Source organism: Podarcis melisellensis, assembly GCF_964234715.1.
Source record: "Podarcis melisellensis genome assembly, chromosome: 13".
NCBI classification, from domain to species: Eukaryota; Metazoa; Chordata; class Lepidosauria; order Squamata; family Lacertidae; genus Podarcis; species Podarcis melisellensis.
The window spans coordinates 47,137,729-47,155,768 of record NC_138545.1 but is presented as its reverse complement, the minus strand read 5'-3'; the positions used below and the strand labels follow the sequence as shown (position 1 = coordinate 47,155,768).

The following is an 18,040-nucleotide window of genomic DNA, read 5'->3' as shown; positions in this document are numbered from 1 at the left end:
ACTTGATATTAATATTCTGCTTTCTTCTTACTCTTACGTGTTTGAGGTCCCAGCCTTTAAAACAAGAGCATCATTTAAATACAGACACAGATGAAAATATAAGGTATATATTTCCTGACATACCTAGCTGTACAAACAATTAGATAATACTGTTAATTGAAAAGCAAGGCTACATAGTGGAGCCTTGTCCAGATTCTGCACAGAGAAGGCAAATAGTCTCTTTTAAAATTTCAGCCACTTTGCCTTTCATTTTGGCAAATCTTGATCCAGAGTTTCTCACTCCAGGCCCCTGCAGACAAGCGGTATTTTTGTTCTGCAACATGTTGTTGACTCAGTAATAGTGCATTTAGTGATGGATTTATACTGGACCATGCACAAATGATTCCACTTTATTATTTGTTCTGCGATGCTTCTTCAAGGGTACTGCAGTGCTGCTGTCTAGAGGGGCACTCTTTGTACTATAGCTCTACCGAAGCAGGACAAAGAATAAACTGGAACATTTCTGGTACAAAAAGTGACAGGACTTCGGGAGAAAGTTACAGGACGTGCACTGATTGGAAAGGAAGCAGTGTGTTCACCCTGAAACATCTGGAGGCACAAACAGTATTGGAAGTGGAATCAAGTACAACCTCTCCAATCCCACCATGAGCACAAATCATGAAGGCACAATGGTGGCCCAACCACACTTTTCCATTTCCCCCTCCCCATTCAGTGCTAAACCACGGGTTTTCTGGGGGAAAGCAGTGGAGCAAATGCAAAACCACTCAGACCCTGCTTTCTAGCCCAGGGGAAGTGTGAGTCTAAAAAGGGTGGCCCTCCACAGTGAACTGAATAACACAATTAAAATGGAATTCGGGCAACGGATGAGTCCATTCCTTTACAGAAAGAGGGCTTGGTTAAAAAAAACCCCACAACATTTCTCCTAACATTCCCTAGCAAAAAACAGCAACACCCCTTTTTAGCAGCCCTATTTTCATACCAAGAGTCGGCATTCAAAGTCCCCATCGTTGCATCCGCAACACATGAGCATCCATTGCGAAGGACGCTTCTTTATCTGCTGGCCATTTACTCTGCAACCGTCTGTAATGCACTGGGTGCCGAAGCAGGTAGTATGTCTGTCTGGGCGGCTGTGGAGTAATGAAAGGAAAACAGTAGCAGTGTAGCGTGGGGACAAATTTTCCGTCACGCACGCTGGAGTCACTTGGCTTCACTTAGCACCTGCCACTGGCAGAGATTGAGCTTCTAGCGAGTCCTGGAGAGGGGCTGCATGGATGTGACACACTGGCAGGTTTTAATGGCACCCTCCCCCCACAACTCCAAAGACAAAATGGTGATAAGCCAGGGACATGATTTCAGCGGGGTCTGATCGCAGGAAATGGAGGCAGTTTGAAGATACGAACAGCGGCCTTACAGCTCTTGACCACACTCAATTGCCACTGGCTAATGGGAGCAGAGATGGCCCACCATTCTGAAGACAACCCTATTTCTGCATTTGCGGCTTTAGCTAATAATAATACAACCCTTTCAAGTATTTACAGGAAATGTGAATTACACTTTGGAAATGTTCTATGTCTCCTGATTGAACAGGAACACACAAGGGCAGGATTCAGCCTGAACAAAGGTGTCTATGGAAAGTTTTAATTGCTGTAATTATCTTTCAAAATAGATTTATTCTTTTGCTATTTTCTTTTATGACTCTGCTTCCTGTTCCTTTGTATCTTATTGTCGCTTGCTGGCAGCTATCCAGATTTCACTTCTCGATTAGCCAAACGTACTCGCAGCATCACTTTGCTGTTTCCGAGGGTATTGTAAAAGTTGAAGGGAGCTGGGTCAACGGCTGCCTGCTCCACATCTATCCATTCAAGAGAAGTTCTTCACATGGTAGAGAACGGAAATGTCAGGCTTCACTCGAAAAGATCAAGGTAGTCTGGATCCTCCCCTTGCTGGCCACAGGGATAACGCAGAATCTCCTTTCCAAAAGATGTGATGGGCTCCTCCTAACAGGAAGAAAACCAGTACAAATTTAGGTTCCAGAGGTCCAAAATCCATCATTCATTTCCTACTAGAAACTGCTCAATCAGTTTAGAACCATAGAATTCTAGAGCTGGAAGAAGGGACCCTGAACATCATCTAGTCCAGGCATGTCCAGAGTCCGTTTCGGGGGCCTAATCTGGCCCCTGTGGCAGTTTATTTCCTGGGGTAAAATCCTAAAAAAAAAACCTCAACAACTTCAATCCTAAAGAAAGGTCAACAACTTTGGTCGACCCTCACGACCCTTTACTTTATCAAATCTGGCCCTCTTTGAAAAAAGTTTGGACACCACTGATCTAGTCCATGGGTAGGCAAACTAAGGCCCGGGGGCTGGATCCGGCCCAATCGCCTTTTTAATCCGGCCCACAGACGGTCTGGGAATCAACATGTTTTTACATGAATAGAATGTGTCCTTTTATTTAAAATGCATCTCTGGGTTATTTGTGAGGCATAGGAATTCGTTCACCCCCCAAAAAATATAGTCCAGCCCCCCACAAGGTCTGAGGGACAGTGGACCTGCTGAAAAAGTTTGCTGACCCCTGATCTAGTCCAACCAATGCAGGAATATGCAGCTGTCCCTTACGGGGATCAAACCTGCAACCTTGGCATTATCAGCACCACACTCTAACTCAGTGTTTCCCAACCTTGGGCCTCCAGCTGTTTTTGAACTACAATTCCCATCATCCCTGACCACTGGTCTTGCTAGCTAGGGATGATGGGAGTTGTAGTCCAAAAACAGCTGGAGGCCCACGGTTGGGAAACACTGCTCTAACTAACTGAGCTATCCAGGCTGGTTATCAAAGCAGGCAGATGAGCAGCATTTAAGGTAGCTGAGCATACCAGTATAGCTTGGGCTAAAGAGAAATCTGATTTCAAAGAGCAATCATAGCAGGCTCTTCGCCCAGTGGATTTGAGCTCAGCTTTAAGACAACATATACACAGGACAGCTACATTCCCTCAAGTGAAATCCTGGAATAAACTAGCAGCCATGCTTTTTTGCTTTGTGTGTCTGGAGATCTACGTCTCCCTTTTGTGGGGTGGGTGGGCATTGTTTTACATAAAAGCGGTGCACAGACCTTCTCTTTCAGTTTTCATCATTCACTTTGCCCCAAAGATAATAAATACAGAAACATTTAAAAAAGCAGTTGCAGATACTTAAGTCCAGTCATGAACGACTCTGGGGTTGCGGCACTCATCTCGCTTTACTGGCCGAGGGAGCCGACATTTGTCCGCAGACAGTTTTTCTGGGTCGTGTGGCCAGCATGACTAAGCCACATCTGGCAAACCAGAGCAGCGCACGAAAACGCCCATTACCTTCCTGCCAGAGCGGTACCTATTTATCTACTTGCACTGGCGTGCTTTCGAACTGCTAGGTTGGCAGGAGCTGGGACTGAACAACGGGAGCTCGCCCCGTCGTGGGATTTGAACCGCCAACCTTCCGATCGGCAAACCCAAGGCTCAGTGGTTTACACCACAGCGCCACCCACGTCCCAACCAATAACACTTACAGGGCACCTAACATTGCATTAAGTCCTGCAGAATAACATTTTCTGCACCAAGAAGCTTCAACATAGTCATAGAATGAGGTGGTAGTGGGAAATTTGAGCATTACAGAGGAGCACCTTGTGGTAGTCGACTAGGTCAGCCAACGTTGAATGCTGCTGCTGATCCACACCCAGGAAGCTGTATGAATCCCCGGAAGCGTCTATCAGGAAGTGCTTGCAGCCTTTGGCCGACAAATACGAGAGGACGTAGCCTTTGATTTTTTCACTGACCCGGATCAGGAAGCTCCCAGGTGCCAAACCGCTTAGAAGTTCTTCTGCTTTCTTGGTAGTTAAAATGCCTGTCCCAAAAATGAAAGGTGAGAGCTAAACAAGAGAAAACTATTTGCCGGCTTGCTGCACATTGGAAAGATGCTGTCAAATCTTCTCTAATATAGTGGACCAGCTTCCAGCCTATTCAGTGACCTAGTGAACTCAAGATCCCATTAGTCATCAGACCCCTTTTCCCAGCTAAACTCTGCACCTAGGTAAAGGGACCCCAGACCATTAGGTCCAGTCGTGACCGACTCTGGGGTTGCGGCGTTCATCTCGCTTTATTGGCCGAGGGAGCCAGTGTAAAGCTTCCAGGTCATGTGATTAAGCCACTTCTGGCGAACCAGAGCAGCGCACGGAAACATCGTTTACCTTCCTGCTGGAGCGGTACCTATATCTACTTGCACTTTGACGTGCTTCCGAACTTCTAGGTTGGCAGGAGCAGGGACTGAGCAATGGGCGCTCACCCCGTTGCGGGGATTCGAAACGCCAACCTTCTGATCGGCAAGTCCTAGGCTCTGTGGTTTAACCCACAGCGTCACCCGCTTTGACTCTGTTCTAGCCTGCGCTCCCCTACTGTCTTATCAGTCTGCTCGTCAAGGTCAGGCAGAGCTGAAGTCTGCAGCTGTTGGCTCTCCCCTGCCTGACTAACATCTGAGCCTCTCTGTTCCTGGCTGCTTACTGCAGTTGGCTGTAAATCTTTGCTTGGAGTTGGCTCATTCCTGACATAGTGGTCCTTAGCTTGGACTCCCTTGCCCTATGAAAGGCAGGAAGACCAGGTACTCACCATGGAACCAAGGTGCTACCTGGCCCGTGGATTTCTCAAAACCGGCTCGGAGCTGCTGCTGCTCTTCCTTGAACCACCGAATGATGGCCTCCTGAGTAGAAGTGGAGACAGTCCTTTGTACTGCCTGCTTCCTGTTGTCGCAATAAGAAGAGAGAAAGAAGTGGGGAGCAGATTACGATCTTAGCACTAGATTTAAGTTCAGTGCCATTGCACTCCTTTAAAGGTAAAGGTAAAGGTACCCCTGCCCGTACGGGCCAGTCTTGACAGACTCTGGGGTTGTGCGCCCATCTCACTTAAGAGGCCAGGGGCCAGCGCTGTCCGGAGACACTTCCGGGTCACATGGCCAGTGTGACATCGCTGCTCTGGTGAGCCAGAGCTGCACATGGAAACGCCGTTTACCTTCCCGCTGGTAACTCCTTTACAGAAATGCAAATCATGATTTAGAATAAACTGTGCCCGTTAAAGATGTTTCGGAGGATACTTGGGCCAGATGCCCTTCTAGGAGTCTTGTCACAAGGGCTGAACCAAACTCTCTCCTGGCTTCACACCACCACCAATGACCCCTTGCTTCCTTTCTTTAATTTGGGACCCATCTATTTGTCCAGCCAAGCAATAAGAAGATGAGGCAAGCAAAGGGAGTTGACCCTTCTCCTTGCTCCCTTCCATAAGGCCCAGGAGGGTCAGGGCAGCATTTCCAGGGAGCTGCAGGAGTTGGCAGCAGGCATGGGGCCACCACTAGTAAGCCCAAAGATTCAGAGTGCTCATTATGGCTGGGATTCAAAGGACCTGTACCCCAAAACATTTGGAGGGCAGCAGGTTAGTAAAGACTGTTCAACACGTCCCCCAATTTACTTCAGGTAAGAAACATTCTCATTCTCTTTTAAGGTTTTTTATTGGCTTTGATTTTCCTTATATAAATATTGGATTCAGTTACGTCTCATGGGTATTTAATCGTGTGTCATTGACACGTAAACATTGTGTGCTTTAGACGTGCTCCAGGAAAAACCCAGCCTGCCCACTCATCACCAGCCCTGTGCCAACATAGCTGTTTCTTCCTTCGTATGGTCTACTGTGGCTTTTTGTATAACTCTAGGAAGTGTGCCAGGCCGTGTCAAAATAACTCCCACTGGCCTTTTTCACACAAGAACACTCCTGCAGGATGGCTAGAGGCATCAGTCACCTCAGCTAGTCACATTCAGGTGCGTTCAAGCCCAATATAGCTGAACTATGTCCCAGGACGCGTGTGGCGCTGTGGGTTAAACCACAGAGCCTAGGACTTGCCGATCAGAAGGTCGGCAGTTCGAATCCCCGCGATGGTGTGAGCTCCCATTGCTCAGTCCCTGCTCCTGCCCACCTAGCAGTTCGAAAGCACATCAAAGTGCAAGTAGATAAATAGGTACCACTCCGGCGGGAAGGTAAACGACATTTCCATGCGCTGCTCTGGTTTGCCAGAATGACCCAGAAGCTGTACACCGGCTCCCTCAGCCAATAAAGCGAGATGAGTGCCACAACCACAGAGTCAGTCACAACTGGACCTAATGGTTAGGGGTCCCTTTACTTTTTATGTCCCAGAATTGCATTTTAAAGGCCAATTGCACAATTTCAGCAGTATCAGTATCCATATAGATATATGCAGAGTGCAATGTGGTCAGGAGGAAAGGACTCAACAGCAGGAAGAACGATTCAGGTGTCCTTTCTGAGTTCTCCCTTGGCCTTCCCCTTCTCACCTCCTCACCCTATAGTCAAAGCCTTCAGGGTTACTAACCTGTCTGTTTTGCCGTTGGTCATTCCGGCACTGAGATGCTTAGGTTTTGGTGGCAGAGGAGGAGGAGGAAGCGGCCGTTTCTGCTCCCCTGTCTTAAAAACCGTGGAGACCCCCGCCACTTTTCCTTTGCGGGTTCCTTGCAACGACAGCCTCTTGTAGTCGTCCCGGGCCTGTCTGGCGAGGGAGCGCCGCCTTTCATCGGCTGCTTTTGCCCGCTCCACTGAAACAGGAAAAAGAAGGTTGTTATTTGCTCTTGGGTGGAGGTCAAGACAGGGGCGGAGGAAGGTGGGTCCGGACCGTCCCGGGTGTCACCATTGAGGGGGGTGACAAAATGCCGGGCAGCACTCACTGTGGGGCCTGCAGCACATCCAAGCCGTGCGTCTCTCCTGGGAGAGATGTGGTGTCTTGGGTGCGCGCACGCTCCGCGCTGCCCAAATGGTCCGCCTGCTGCTTCCCCCCCAGCTGTAGGGCGGCTGAGTGGGAGGAGGCAGGCAAACTCAGGAGGCCCCATGGTGCGCCCCGCCCTATGGGCAGCTCGCCTCACCCCAGGCGCCCGAGCCACTGGGTCCAGAGGCATTTCTGGTTAGCGGAGTCTGTAACCTGAAGTGTATGTAACCCGAGGTACCACTGTACTTCTGGTAAATGAACCACCATAGAAGGCTGTTAGAAGGCTGTGAAAATTTGTGCCTGAGGTTTTCTAGACTCATCTACCCATGTACTTATCTGAAACCAAAGGGGCATATTGGTTGCCAGATGTGAAATATATTCAACCAACCAACCAACCAACCAACCAACCAACCAACCAACCAACCAACCAATCAAATGTCTTTATTGGCATCTCAGTATAAAACATTTCAAGTAACTGGGATAATTAAAAAGACAAGGGTGAAGCTCCCATCATCCCTAGCTAACAGGAACAGTGGTCGGGGATGATGGGAATTGTAGTCTCAAAACATCTGGAGGGCCGAGTTTGCCTGTGCCTGTGCTACACCCTGTCTATTTCTCAAAAGGATAGTTTGTTGGGAACCCTTTTGGGTAAGATTGTGGCTAAAAAGGAAGCTACTAAAGAGTAATATCTTTGTCCCAATCTGCCAGGAGAAACCTTCTTTGGCTTCTTCTCAGAGTTGTGGGCCGGAGGTCCAACATTTTGCTTGCAATCAGTTGGCAAGGTCTGCTGTGTAAAGGGCAATCTAAGAGAGCTTGTTAAAGCCTCAATAACACACTGGGCAGTAGATATAGGATACAATATAGATTTTGACCTCTGGGGAAGACTCCAGAAAAGCGACTTGAAATTTGCAGCATGTTATTCTTTGAAGGAGAACTACCTGAAAATGATTCACAGATGGTATTTAACTATAAGTAGGCTTGCTAAGATGTACAGAACAGAATCAGATAAGTGCTGGAGATAAAAAGAGGTGGAGGCAATGTTCTTTCAAATGTTGTAGACATGTAAAAGAGTAATAGGGAAAGATCTATAATGAATTGGGGGCGGGGTGTTTAAAAGTACTTTCCTAAAAAACCCAGAATCCTTTCTGTTGGGGATAATTCAGACTGAAATTCCCATGTGTCAGAAAAGGCTATCTGGCAAATAGAAGGGGAAGAAATGGAGGCAGTGAGAGATTTTACTTTCTTGGGCTCCATGATCACTGCAGATGGTGACAGCAGTCACGAAATTAAAAGACGCATGCTCCTTGGGAGAAAGGCGATGGCAAACCTTGACAGCATCTTAAAAAGCAGAGACATCACCTTGCCAACAAAGGTCCATATAGTAAAAGCTATGGTTTTCCCAGTAGTGATGTATGGCTTTTGAATTGTGGTGCTGGAGGAGACTCTTGAGAGTCCCATGGACTGCAAGAAGATCAAACCTCTCCATTCTGAAGGAAATCAGCCCTGAGTGCTCACTGGAAGGACAGAATCTGAAGCTGAGACTCCAATACTCTGGCCACCTCATGAGAAGAGAAGACTCCCTGGAAAAGACCCTGATGTTGGGAAAGATGGAGGGCACAAGGAGAAGGGGACGACGGAGGACGAGATGCTTGGACAGTGTTGTCGAAACTACCAGCATGAGTTTGACCAAACTGCGGGAGGCAGTGGAAGACAGGAGGGCCTGGCGTGCTCTGGTCCATGGGGTCATGCAGAGTCAGACACGACTAAATGACTAAACAACAACAGCAACCCAACTGCGGCCCGCATTTTGTTAGCCCCAAAATGGAAAACGAGCGAGGTCCCAACCAAAGAAGAATGGCAACTTAAGCTGACAGAATATGCACAGCTTGCAGATTTAACATATAGAATAAGAGAACAAGAAGAACATACGTTTAAAGAAGACTGGGAAATGTTTATTGACTATATGGGAAATAATTGTGTACAGGTGAAAACGCTCGCAGCGTTAAGATAAATTCAACAGTGTAAATAAGTGTTGATGGATGCAATAATGGAATACTGATTGGTATAGTTTTTGTAAAATATGCAGGGACTTATGATATGTAAAATGAACCATAGAAAGAGAAGAATGGGAGTCGTTGATATCTTACGGATGTAAAATGAGTACTTTAAATTTTAAAACAGGAAATTTATTATGAGAGAGAGAGAAAGAGAGATTTGGCATCATTTTGAGAAGCAGGTTGGAGCGCAACTCAACAGCCAGTTTGTTGCTGTGTTTGAACCCACTGAGGTGTGTTTCTGAGTCTCCTTCAGCTTCAGAAAGGAAAGTTGGCTTCGCCTCTGTTTGCACAGCTGTTTGCTCATGGCTTTTTAATATGGGCGTTTCTTGGTGCCAAGACTGAGCCTCAAATTCACACACAAGGGGAAGGGAGGCGGTACACTAAACAACATGAAGTTGTACAGCCTTTGGGGGTCCCCCGTTTCTTGGGGAAGTCTCCCACACACATACATTCTGGGGCATAATCAGGCTGTGTACACATCAAACATTTACAGCACATTTAGGAAAGACTTTCTCGCCTTCATATCCCCTCCTCACACCAGGGCTGCCTGTGCAAAGAGAAGGAAGCCTTTGCGCAAACCTGCAGGAAAGGGAGGAGGCAGCAGCACAGGCAAAAAGATGTGCCAATCTGCAACTGGATTGAATCACTGGAGATATTATAAGGTAAAGGTAAAGGGACCCCTGACCATTAGGTCCCCCAGCAGAGCTACTAACACCCCATATATATACATATCCAGCATATACAGTGGTACCTTGGGTTACAGACGCTTCAGGTTACAGACTCTGCTAACCCAGAAATAGTTCCTCAGGTTAAGAACTTTGCTTCAGGATGAGAACAGAAATTGTGCGGCGGCAGCAGGGCGCCCCATTAGCTAAAGTGGTGCTTCAAGTTAAGAACAGTTGCAGGTTAGGAACTGACGTCCAGAACTAATAACCATATTTTTCACTCTATAAGATGCATCAGACCAAAAGACGCACCTAGTTTTTGGAAGAGGAAAACAAGAAAAAAAAAATTCTGAATCCCAGAAGCCAGGACAGCAAGAGGGATCGCTGCGCAGCAATCCCTCTTGCTGTCCTGGCTTATGGGATAGCCGCACGCAGCCTCTCTCAGGCAAGGGGAGCCTTCATCCCCTGTCTGGGAGAGGCTGCGTGCGGCTATCACATAAGCCCTTCTCCCTCCTTGGGGAAAAGCCCCCAAGAGCCACACACATGCTCCACGCAGCTCTTTAAAGGGAATGCTGAGCAGAGCCTCCCGCCTGCATTCGCTCCATAAGACGCACACACTTTCCCCCTTACTTTTTAGGAGGGAAAAAGTGTGTCTTATAGAGCGAAAAATACAGTAGGTTCGTAACCCGAGGTACCACTGTATAACAATGAAGAAAACAGAAGGAAGGGAAATAAACTATGTCCAGGGATGAATTCCAGTCTACACTCACTTCCTCCCACAATTCAGTGAAATTATTACAAGCCAGAGAGAAAGCATCACAGAATTTGAATGCCCAGTCTAGCACAAAACAGATTTTCCCTCTAGATTACCAACTTGTATCTCTAACTGCTCCTTCCAATGCAGAGTTCTGAACATCCATCGCTCTCTCCCCTAGAGCCTATGAAACGATGTCAGTAGGTGTCAAGACCAATCCATGTTTCCTAGTTTATTGAATAAGGCACAACTATTCAGAGGAGGAATCTAGCACATAACCCTCCCCCGGGCCACATTTTAGTTATGCATTAATTTTCCAGCTATAGCGATTCTCCAGAGCCTGCTGTAACCAGCTCTCCCCTGTTAATCGACTCGAATCTCTCCAGTATCGAGCCAATTCCAGTCTGGCAGCAATAAGCAGAAACGCTATTTAAACAGGAATTTAATGTGATTAAATTGCTAGGTCCTCGTGCCAGTCAATAAAGCTGCGGCCTTTTTCACATTCCGATATCCTAAGTCTAGTCTCTTCATTCCTCGTCTGTCTGCATTGCTGCCTGCAATGATGGGGCTCACCCCTCAGCGCCGCCTCCCGGGCAATGCGGATTAAGCTGACAAAATTATTCAAGGAGGAAGGAAAAGCCAGAGAAAGACCTTTGCCTGCCTGAAAGAGTCAAAGGTGTTTTGAAAAAAACGGATGGCGCAAGCACTCACTTTTGACTCTGGTTTGGCAGGTTTTTGTAGTTGTTTCAAAACCTCTGTTTAACATTGGGACAAAAGAATTTGCAATGGCTGTTGTCGCTGCAGGTCTGTCACTCCGCATTTTTAAAAATATTTCAAATATTGTGCTTTTATTTCCAACCGTATCTCTTAGGTGACCTGCTGAACACGAAGGTGCAACAGATGCAGGTTGCAAACAAGCAATCTCCTCTGAGACTTCCAAGTCCCTCTCCCTGTCTCCAGTCAGACCAAGGTAACCTCGCAATGGAATTTCCCCAGGATTCAGGAAATGCATACTGGAAAAAACAACAGCATGTGGCAGCACTGTGTGTGATGGAAGAGGTGGAGCCAAAGAGAACAGCTGCAACGGAAGGCAAGCCGCTGAACCAAACCAGGGCAAGCCTGAGGCTGACAAGCACCAGCAGCTTCTCGCCAGATTAAATTCAGGATAGGCTTTTGTTCCTTTTGTAATATATAGGTTGGTGGCAGGAGTGGAATATTTTAGTGCAGTCATGCCTCAGGTTACAAACGCTTCAGGTTGCGCGTTTTTGGGTTACGGACATGCCGAAACCTGGAATTACCGGAACGGGTTAGTTCCGGGTTTCAACGCTCATGCATGCCCAGAAGTGCTAAATCGCGCTTTGTACACGCACAGAAGCACCGAATTGCGGCCTGCACGTGCAATGCGGGTTGTGAACTCTGCGGGTTGCGAACATGCCTCCTGCACAGATCACGTTCGCAACCCGAACGTCCACTGTACAGTGGAACCTCGGTTACATACACTTCAGGTTACATACGCTTCAGGATACAGACTCCGCTAACCCAGAAATAGTGCTGCAGGTTAAGAACTTTGCTTCAGGATGAGAACAGAAATCATGCGGCAGCAGCAGGAGGCCCCATTAGCTAAAGTGGTGCTTCAGGTTAAGAACAGTTTCAGGTTAAGAACGGACCTCCGGAACGAATTAAGCACTTAACCCGAGGTACCACTGTACAAGTTATTCAGCAAAGGCTTGCTCATATTTTTATGTCTCCGTTTCTGATCTGTGCACTGCTAGTTTGCAAATAAGCAAAAAGAACAAACAGGAGCCTTAGGCTGTGCACACATTGCCTTCTTAAAACTCCTGGAAAGAGGGGCTGGCTGTTCAGCCGTTCTGGGAATTGTAGCTCTTAGCAAATGACAGTTCCTAGGATTCTTTAGGGAAAGCCAGGTGTGTGCAAAGTGGAATGATACTGCTTTGAATGGATCGTGCAAGTGGGTCCTAAGTTTAATCTGATAGGCATCATCACATAAGAGATCTAACAGGGGCTTACGAGTTTCCAACCAGACAGGATCTTCCTTGTCCAACTTCTCCATTGACTCGTAGGTACGATTTAGGGTCACTTCTTGTGCTCTGCTGTCATTCACGATTGTATTCATTTCCTCTTCTTTCCTCTGTCATACACACACACAAAGTATTTTGTTTAGTGTGAACCTCTCTACTTCCTGCATGGCAATCATATTTACAGGTAATGGGCAGTTCAGCAATCCCTCTGATAAGGGTCATAAACTTCTTCTAATAAGGTGATTGGCAGATGAGTCGACAAAAGGTTTAGTCACCGATCAAAATTTGTCGCCTGACTAATCTTTAGGGCCAAGGGACACCGTTGAGCAACCATGCACATGAGCCTTTGCCCAACTCGATGATTCAGAAATGCAACAGGATGATGGAATATCTTTTCCCTTGAGCTGCACTTTTAACGGCAGGCGTCTGGCAAATAAAACAGGGCCTGCCAACATGGTTCCTCCAACATGCTGTGGTTGCGAACGACCAGCATCCCTGCCCCACTGACCATGCAAGCAGGGGCTGATGGGAGTTACTCTAATAACCTCTGGCCAACAACAAGTTGGCTATCCCTGAAATAAGGGATAATTTTCAGTTTTAGATGGACAGGTTTATCCAGGCATGTTTGGCGGGGACATGGGACAGGGCCTTCTTGGTGGCTGCTCCCAAACTTTGGAATTCTCTCCCGAGAGAAGCTGGACTGGCTTCCTCCTTGCTGTCCTTCCTTCCTCTGGAAGCTGAAGACTTTCCTGTTCCAATAGACTCTAGGGAACTGAATGCTTTTAATGAGGGGGCTGGTGTTGGGCTGTTTTGGTTGTGTTTGTCTGTCTGTTACAAACACACACGAGTTTTAATTCTACCCGTGTTTAATTCTTTTTTTATGATTGTGTTTTTTCTCTTAATCTTTTTAGCTGTTCTTATTTTTGTCTGTCACCTGCCTCGAGTCCCTGTCGGGGAAGATAAATATATAATATCTATTCAGCAGCTGCATTGCAGGCGGTTGGAAAACCCTTCCAACTCTACAGTTCTAGGATTCTAGGATTCTATTCTGCAAACAAATGAAACGAATCCAGATACAAAGGATTTGGTGACAGATAACATTATAAAAAAATAAAGGTACCCCTGCCCGTATGGGCCAGTCTTGACAGACTCTAGGGTTGTGCGCCCATCTCACTTAAGAGGCCGGGGGCCAGCGCTGTCCGGAGACAATTCCGGGTCACGTGGCCAGCGTGACAAAGCTGCATCTGGCGAGCCAGCGCAGCACATGGAACGCCGTTTACCTTCCCGCCAGTAAGCGGTCCCTATTTATCTACTTGCACCCAGGGGTGCTTTCGAACTGCTAGGTTGGCAGGCGCTGGGACCGAGCAATGGGAGCGCACCCCACCGCGGGGATTCGAACCGCCGACCTTTCAATCGGCAAGCCCTAGGCGCTGAGGCTTTTACCCACAGCGCCACCCGCGTCCCGATAACATTATAAGATTTCTTAAAAACTATAGATTAAGTGGCAGCTTTGCTCTCAGGGTGCACATATAAACATGAGCGCGTGTGCGCACACACACATACTGTCTGGTCAAACAGATTTTGTGGGTTATTGGGTATACTACAAAACTAGTTTATTAAACTGGATAATGGAATGAACACACCATGGGGCATTATGCCTTTCATACGCCACTTTTAATGGTGATTTTGCAAAAGGTATAGCTTGGCACCAAATGCTGAGGATGTTGGAAAGTGCCTGTCCCCATTCCATGTCTATTAGTAGCTCCGGTCTACTGCAGAGGTCAGCAAACTTTTTCAGCAGGTGGCCGGTCCACTGTCCCTCAGACCTTGTGGGGGGCCAGACTATATTTTTTGGGGGGGGAATGAACGAATTCCTATGTCACTGAGACCACATAACACCGGTCTTGAAAGACCTACATTGGCTCCCAGTAGGTTTCCCAGCACAATTCAAGGTGTTGGTGTTGACCTTTAAAGCCCTAAAAGGCCTCGGTCCAGTATACCTGAAGGAGCATCTCCACCCCCATCGTTCAGCCCAGACACTGAAGTCCAGCGCCGAGGGCCTTCTGGCAGTTCCCTCACTGTGAGAGGTGAAGTTACAGGGAACCAGGCAGAGGGCCTTCTCGGTAGTGGCACCCGCCCTGTGGAATGCTCTCCCATCAGATGTCAAAGAGATAAACAACTGCCTGACATTTAGAAGACATCTGAAGGCAGCCCTGTTCAGGGAAGTTTTTAATGCGTGACATTTTAATGTATTTTTAATCTTTGTTGGAAGCCGCCGAGAGTGGCTGGGGAAACCCAGCCAGTTGGGCGGGGTATAAATAATAAATTGTTGTTGTTGTTGTTGTTGTTGTTGTTGTTGTTGTTGTTGTTGTTGTTGTTATTACTATGCCCCACAAATAACCCAGAGATGCATTTTAAATAAAAGCACACATTCTACTCATGTAAAAACACGCTGATTCCTGGACCGTCCGTGGGCCAGATTTAGAAGGCGAATGGGCCAGATCCGGCCCCCAGGCCTTCGTTTGCCTACCCATGGTCTACTAAGTGTGAGAAGCTAGTCTGTTCCAGCGCTTCTGCTTCTTCTTTAAACGAAAGCGGAAATCTCTGAGAAGTGGCCTCGCCCCAAAGTCCTGCAATGGCTGAGCACTGAGCATTGACATGATTTACCTCCATTGTGGAGCAGGCTAGTTGTCTGGTTTGCTAAATGTACAGCATCCCAATTTAAGGGCCTTGGGGTGGGGGGTGTTTAAGATCACACTGGTCTCATGATTTGATTTGCATTCAGAAGCATGGCTTATATCTCTAGGCGATTCCCACAGCTCTACAATTCCATGATTCTGAGAACAGGAGACAACACTGAATACAGACAAAATGCAGTTGCTTCCATAAACCCACACTGTTTCCTTACCTGCCGCAAGACATACTTCCTTGAATGATTGATAGAGTCTGCCAGCATCTGTTCTATACCTCTTGGCTTACTGGTAGGAGCCTAAAACCCAACCAAACAGAAAAACAGGATTGTAAGCTTTTCACACCCTGACTCCAAACCTCGAATCTAATTGTGTTCCAAAACATACAGGTTGAAGAATCACCCACAGTCATGATCAGAATTCTTGAATTTTCAGGCCCACAGAGGAGATACATATTTCGCTTTACAGCGGTGTAACAGAATGGAGAGAGTGTAAAATGAGGGAGACCTGGGTTCAAATCCTCGCTCGCTTGTGAAGCTCACAGGGAGATTTTCAGCCAGTCGCTATTGCTCAGTCTAGCATACCTCACCCAAGTTACAGTGGAACCTCCGATTGCGAACGTGATCCATGCGGGAGGCACGTTCGCAACCTGCAACGTTCGCAACCCGCAGCGCCACGTCTGCGTACATGCAGGTCGTGATTTGGCGCTTCTGCGCATGCACAAAGCACGATTTGTTGTGTCTGTGCGTGCATGAGCGCCGAAACCCGGAAGTAACCTGTTCCGGTACTTCCGGGTTCGGCATGGTGCGCAACCCGAAAACGCGTAACCTTAAGCATCTGTAGCCCGAGGTATCACTGTATTATGAATTAATGTACCAAAATGGCTTTTAAGCAGTTTACAAGTATAAAATCAATCTTAAAAGCCACACATAATGAAAATATACCAAAAGAACCCACCCCAGTTAAAAGGTATAACCATTAAAACAGTTCAACTGGGACAAGGAAGTTCAAATTCAGGGGAATTCTTGCCTAAACAAGAGCAGGCAGAATGCCAAGACTGATGGGGCGTCTCACATTTCTGTAGACTAGGGGTGATCAAAGGCTTGATTACCCATTTCCTTCCAAGGTAAGGGGAAGTGACATAGCTAAGCCTGGCAGGACAGCTTACTTTATTGCATTAACCCCTTCATGCATTCATTGGACTTAAGCACGTTGGTGATACAAGACTGGTTATCCCACAAAATCACCCTTCCACAAAGATGGCAAAGCGCAGAACTTAGTCATAGAAAAACGCTCTCCTGCATCCAGGAATATTTAATGTTGCAAAAAACATAGCAGCTCCATAGTCACTGCTAAGTTGTAGACCAAAGTACTAATGTGGTGAGCGAGTCCCATTTCCCACAGCTAATTGTGCAAGTGAAGATCTAAAAGTGTGTTTAATGAAGCCAACTGCTTTTTTTAACCCAAGGTACAGAAGAAGGGCCAGTGACTAGTTACCACATTTGACCTTCAAATTCTGATTTAAGCACCTCAGTCAATGCTCCCATCCTCCTGCCTGGTGACCAACCTACTTAACAAACATTCCTTCCCATTACATATTAACACAGAGACAGACTCGTTCAGCTCTCAAAACTTTTAAGAGAAAACTCAGCAGGGAGTAAATTGCTTGCTCTCAAGCAAGAAATATTACAGTGAATCCTACTTCATTCAAAGTTGCGTTCATACTGGGAGTCTTTGGGGCACCCCACAATTGCCTAACCTTGGCTTCCATAGGTTCAGGTGTGATAGGAATTTTATGGTCTTAGATATAGGGTAATGTTCATAAGTTACCAACCAAGCACGTACATAGATCAACACAGGAAGGCCAACCTGGAATCATTTTGATTCCTAAACTGAGCAAATGTTTTCTCTGCAAGGTCAAAGTGGGAAGCCTTCCCATTGTCTCTTTCCTCACAAATCCTGTCTTAAGGGCACATTTAAGATATGAATAGGGTGTGAGCCTGTGACCTGGCCCAGGAACCAAGTATTTATCATTACAAAGATTGGCCAGGCTCCCCAGGAAATCCAGTCAAGTAACATGCCAGACAGGAGAAAAACAACCTTCAAATTTCTGTTTTAGATCGCCTTTTCTGTGACGTAGGTGTGATGTATCTGAGGGGTGGTCTTAGGTTACACCCCTTCTGTGATGTATGTATGATGTTTCTGGGGGTGGTCTTGATCTACAGGTTGGCAATTTCAAAAGTCTTTATAAGGCCTTGCGCGCCATTTTTCTGGCCAGGCTCTTTTCTTTGGACTTTGCCAGTCGTCCATTGTCCTCCCTTGCTGAGGGTGGCCCAAACAGGTGGGAGGCACCTGCCCAGGTGAGCCCCCACTCGGTTCCGCAAACCCCGCCCACCTGTGGGGAAGAGAGGGTGGAAATTGTCATAACTATGTTATGAACTGGGAGGGGTCTTCTGACGGGTACCTGAGCACCAGCCAGGCTTGCCCTTTCCCTCACATGACCTCCAGATTCCAATCTTTAGGTGAAACAAAGGAAAGTATTTACATTTTCCTGTTTCCCCAGCCAAGTAAAACACAGCCTTTGTCTTGACTGAGACCCCAATCCATTGAGGTTGGGTTTGGATTGTTCTTGGAATGACGACCTGTCTGGCACTCAGGTGCCAGGATGCCAGCGATTCACCCACTCACTTCAGGGATTGCATTAAACAACAACAACACTTCAGGGATTATGGATGCCCCTACCCAGGTCCCAAGCTCCTCCACTGCTAGCCATTTTCCTTCTGAGTAGAACAACGTTGCAATGGTGAAAATCCGTCAATGGAGTGATTTTATATTCTAAAGTTTTCCCATTGAGCCAGTACAATTATCAGTGAATTGCTACATTTGGCAATGGTCAGCAGAAGCTCTTTGCCTTTTGACTTAAATGAGAGGATTCGAAGCAGAATAGCTGAAACTGGGAAAGGGTTAACCCTCTACCCCAGGGTTATAGCTCTGACCCCATTTGATGCTCCCCATGGCAGCTTTAAAGTCTTCCAAAAATATGACAAGATC

At 47.0% G+C, this 18,040-nt stretch overlaps 1 protein-coding gene across 1 annotated transcript in view; it reads right to left on the bottom strand.

Moving 5' to 3' along the window:
* Window positions 1-91: 91 nt before the first annotated feature.
* The window catches only part of SH2D4A (SH2 domain containing 4A), a 25,604-nt gene continuing 7,655 nt past the window's right edge, over window positions 92-18,040 (bottom strand). Inside the window, exons 3-9 of the mRNA XM_081887331.1 lie at window positions 17,342-17,384; window positions 15,208-15,288; window positions 12,289-12,409; window positions 6,398-6,617; window positions 4,633-4,763; window positions 3,654-3,874; window positions 92-1,997 (exon numbers count right to left, since the gene is read on the bottom strand). Of these exons, the coding sequence (XP_081743457.1) occupies window positions 1,905-1,997; window positions 3,654-3,874; window positions 4,633-4,763; window positions 6,398-6,617; window positions 12,289-12,409; window positions 15,208-15,288; window positions 17,342-17,384 (910 nt within the window). The 3' untranslated portion in view covers window positions 92-1,904. The remainder of the gene's footprint in view (window positions 1,998-3,653; window positions 3,875-4,632; window positions 4,764-6,397; window positions 6,618-12,288; window positions 12,410-15,207; window positions 15,289-17,341; window positions 17,385-18,040) is intronic.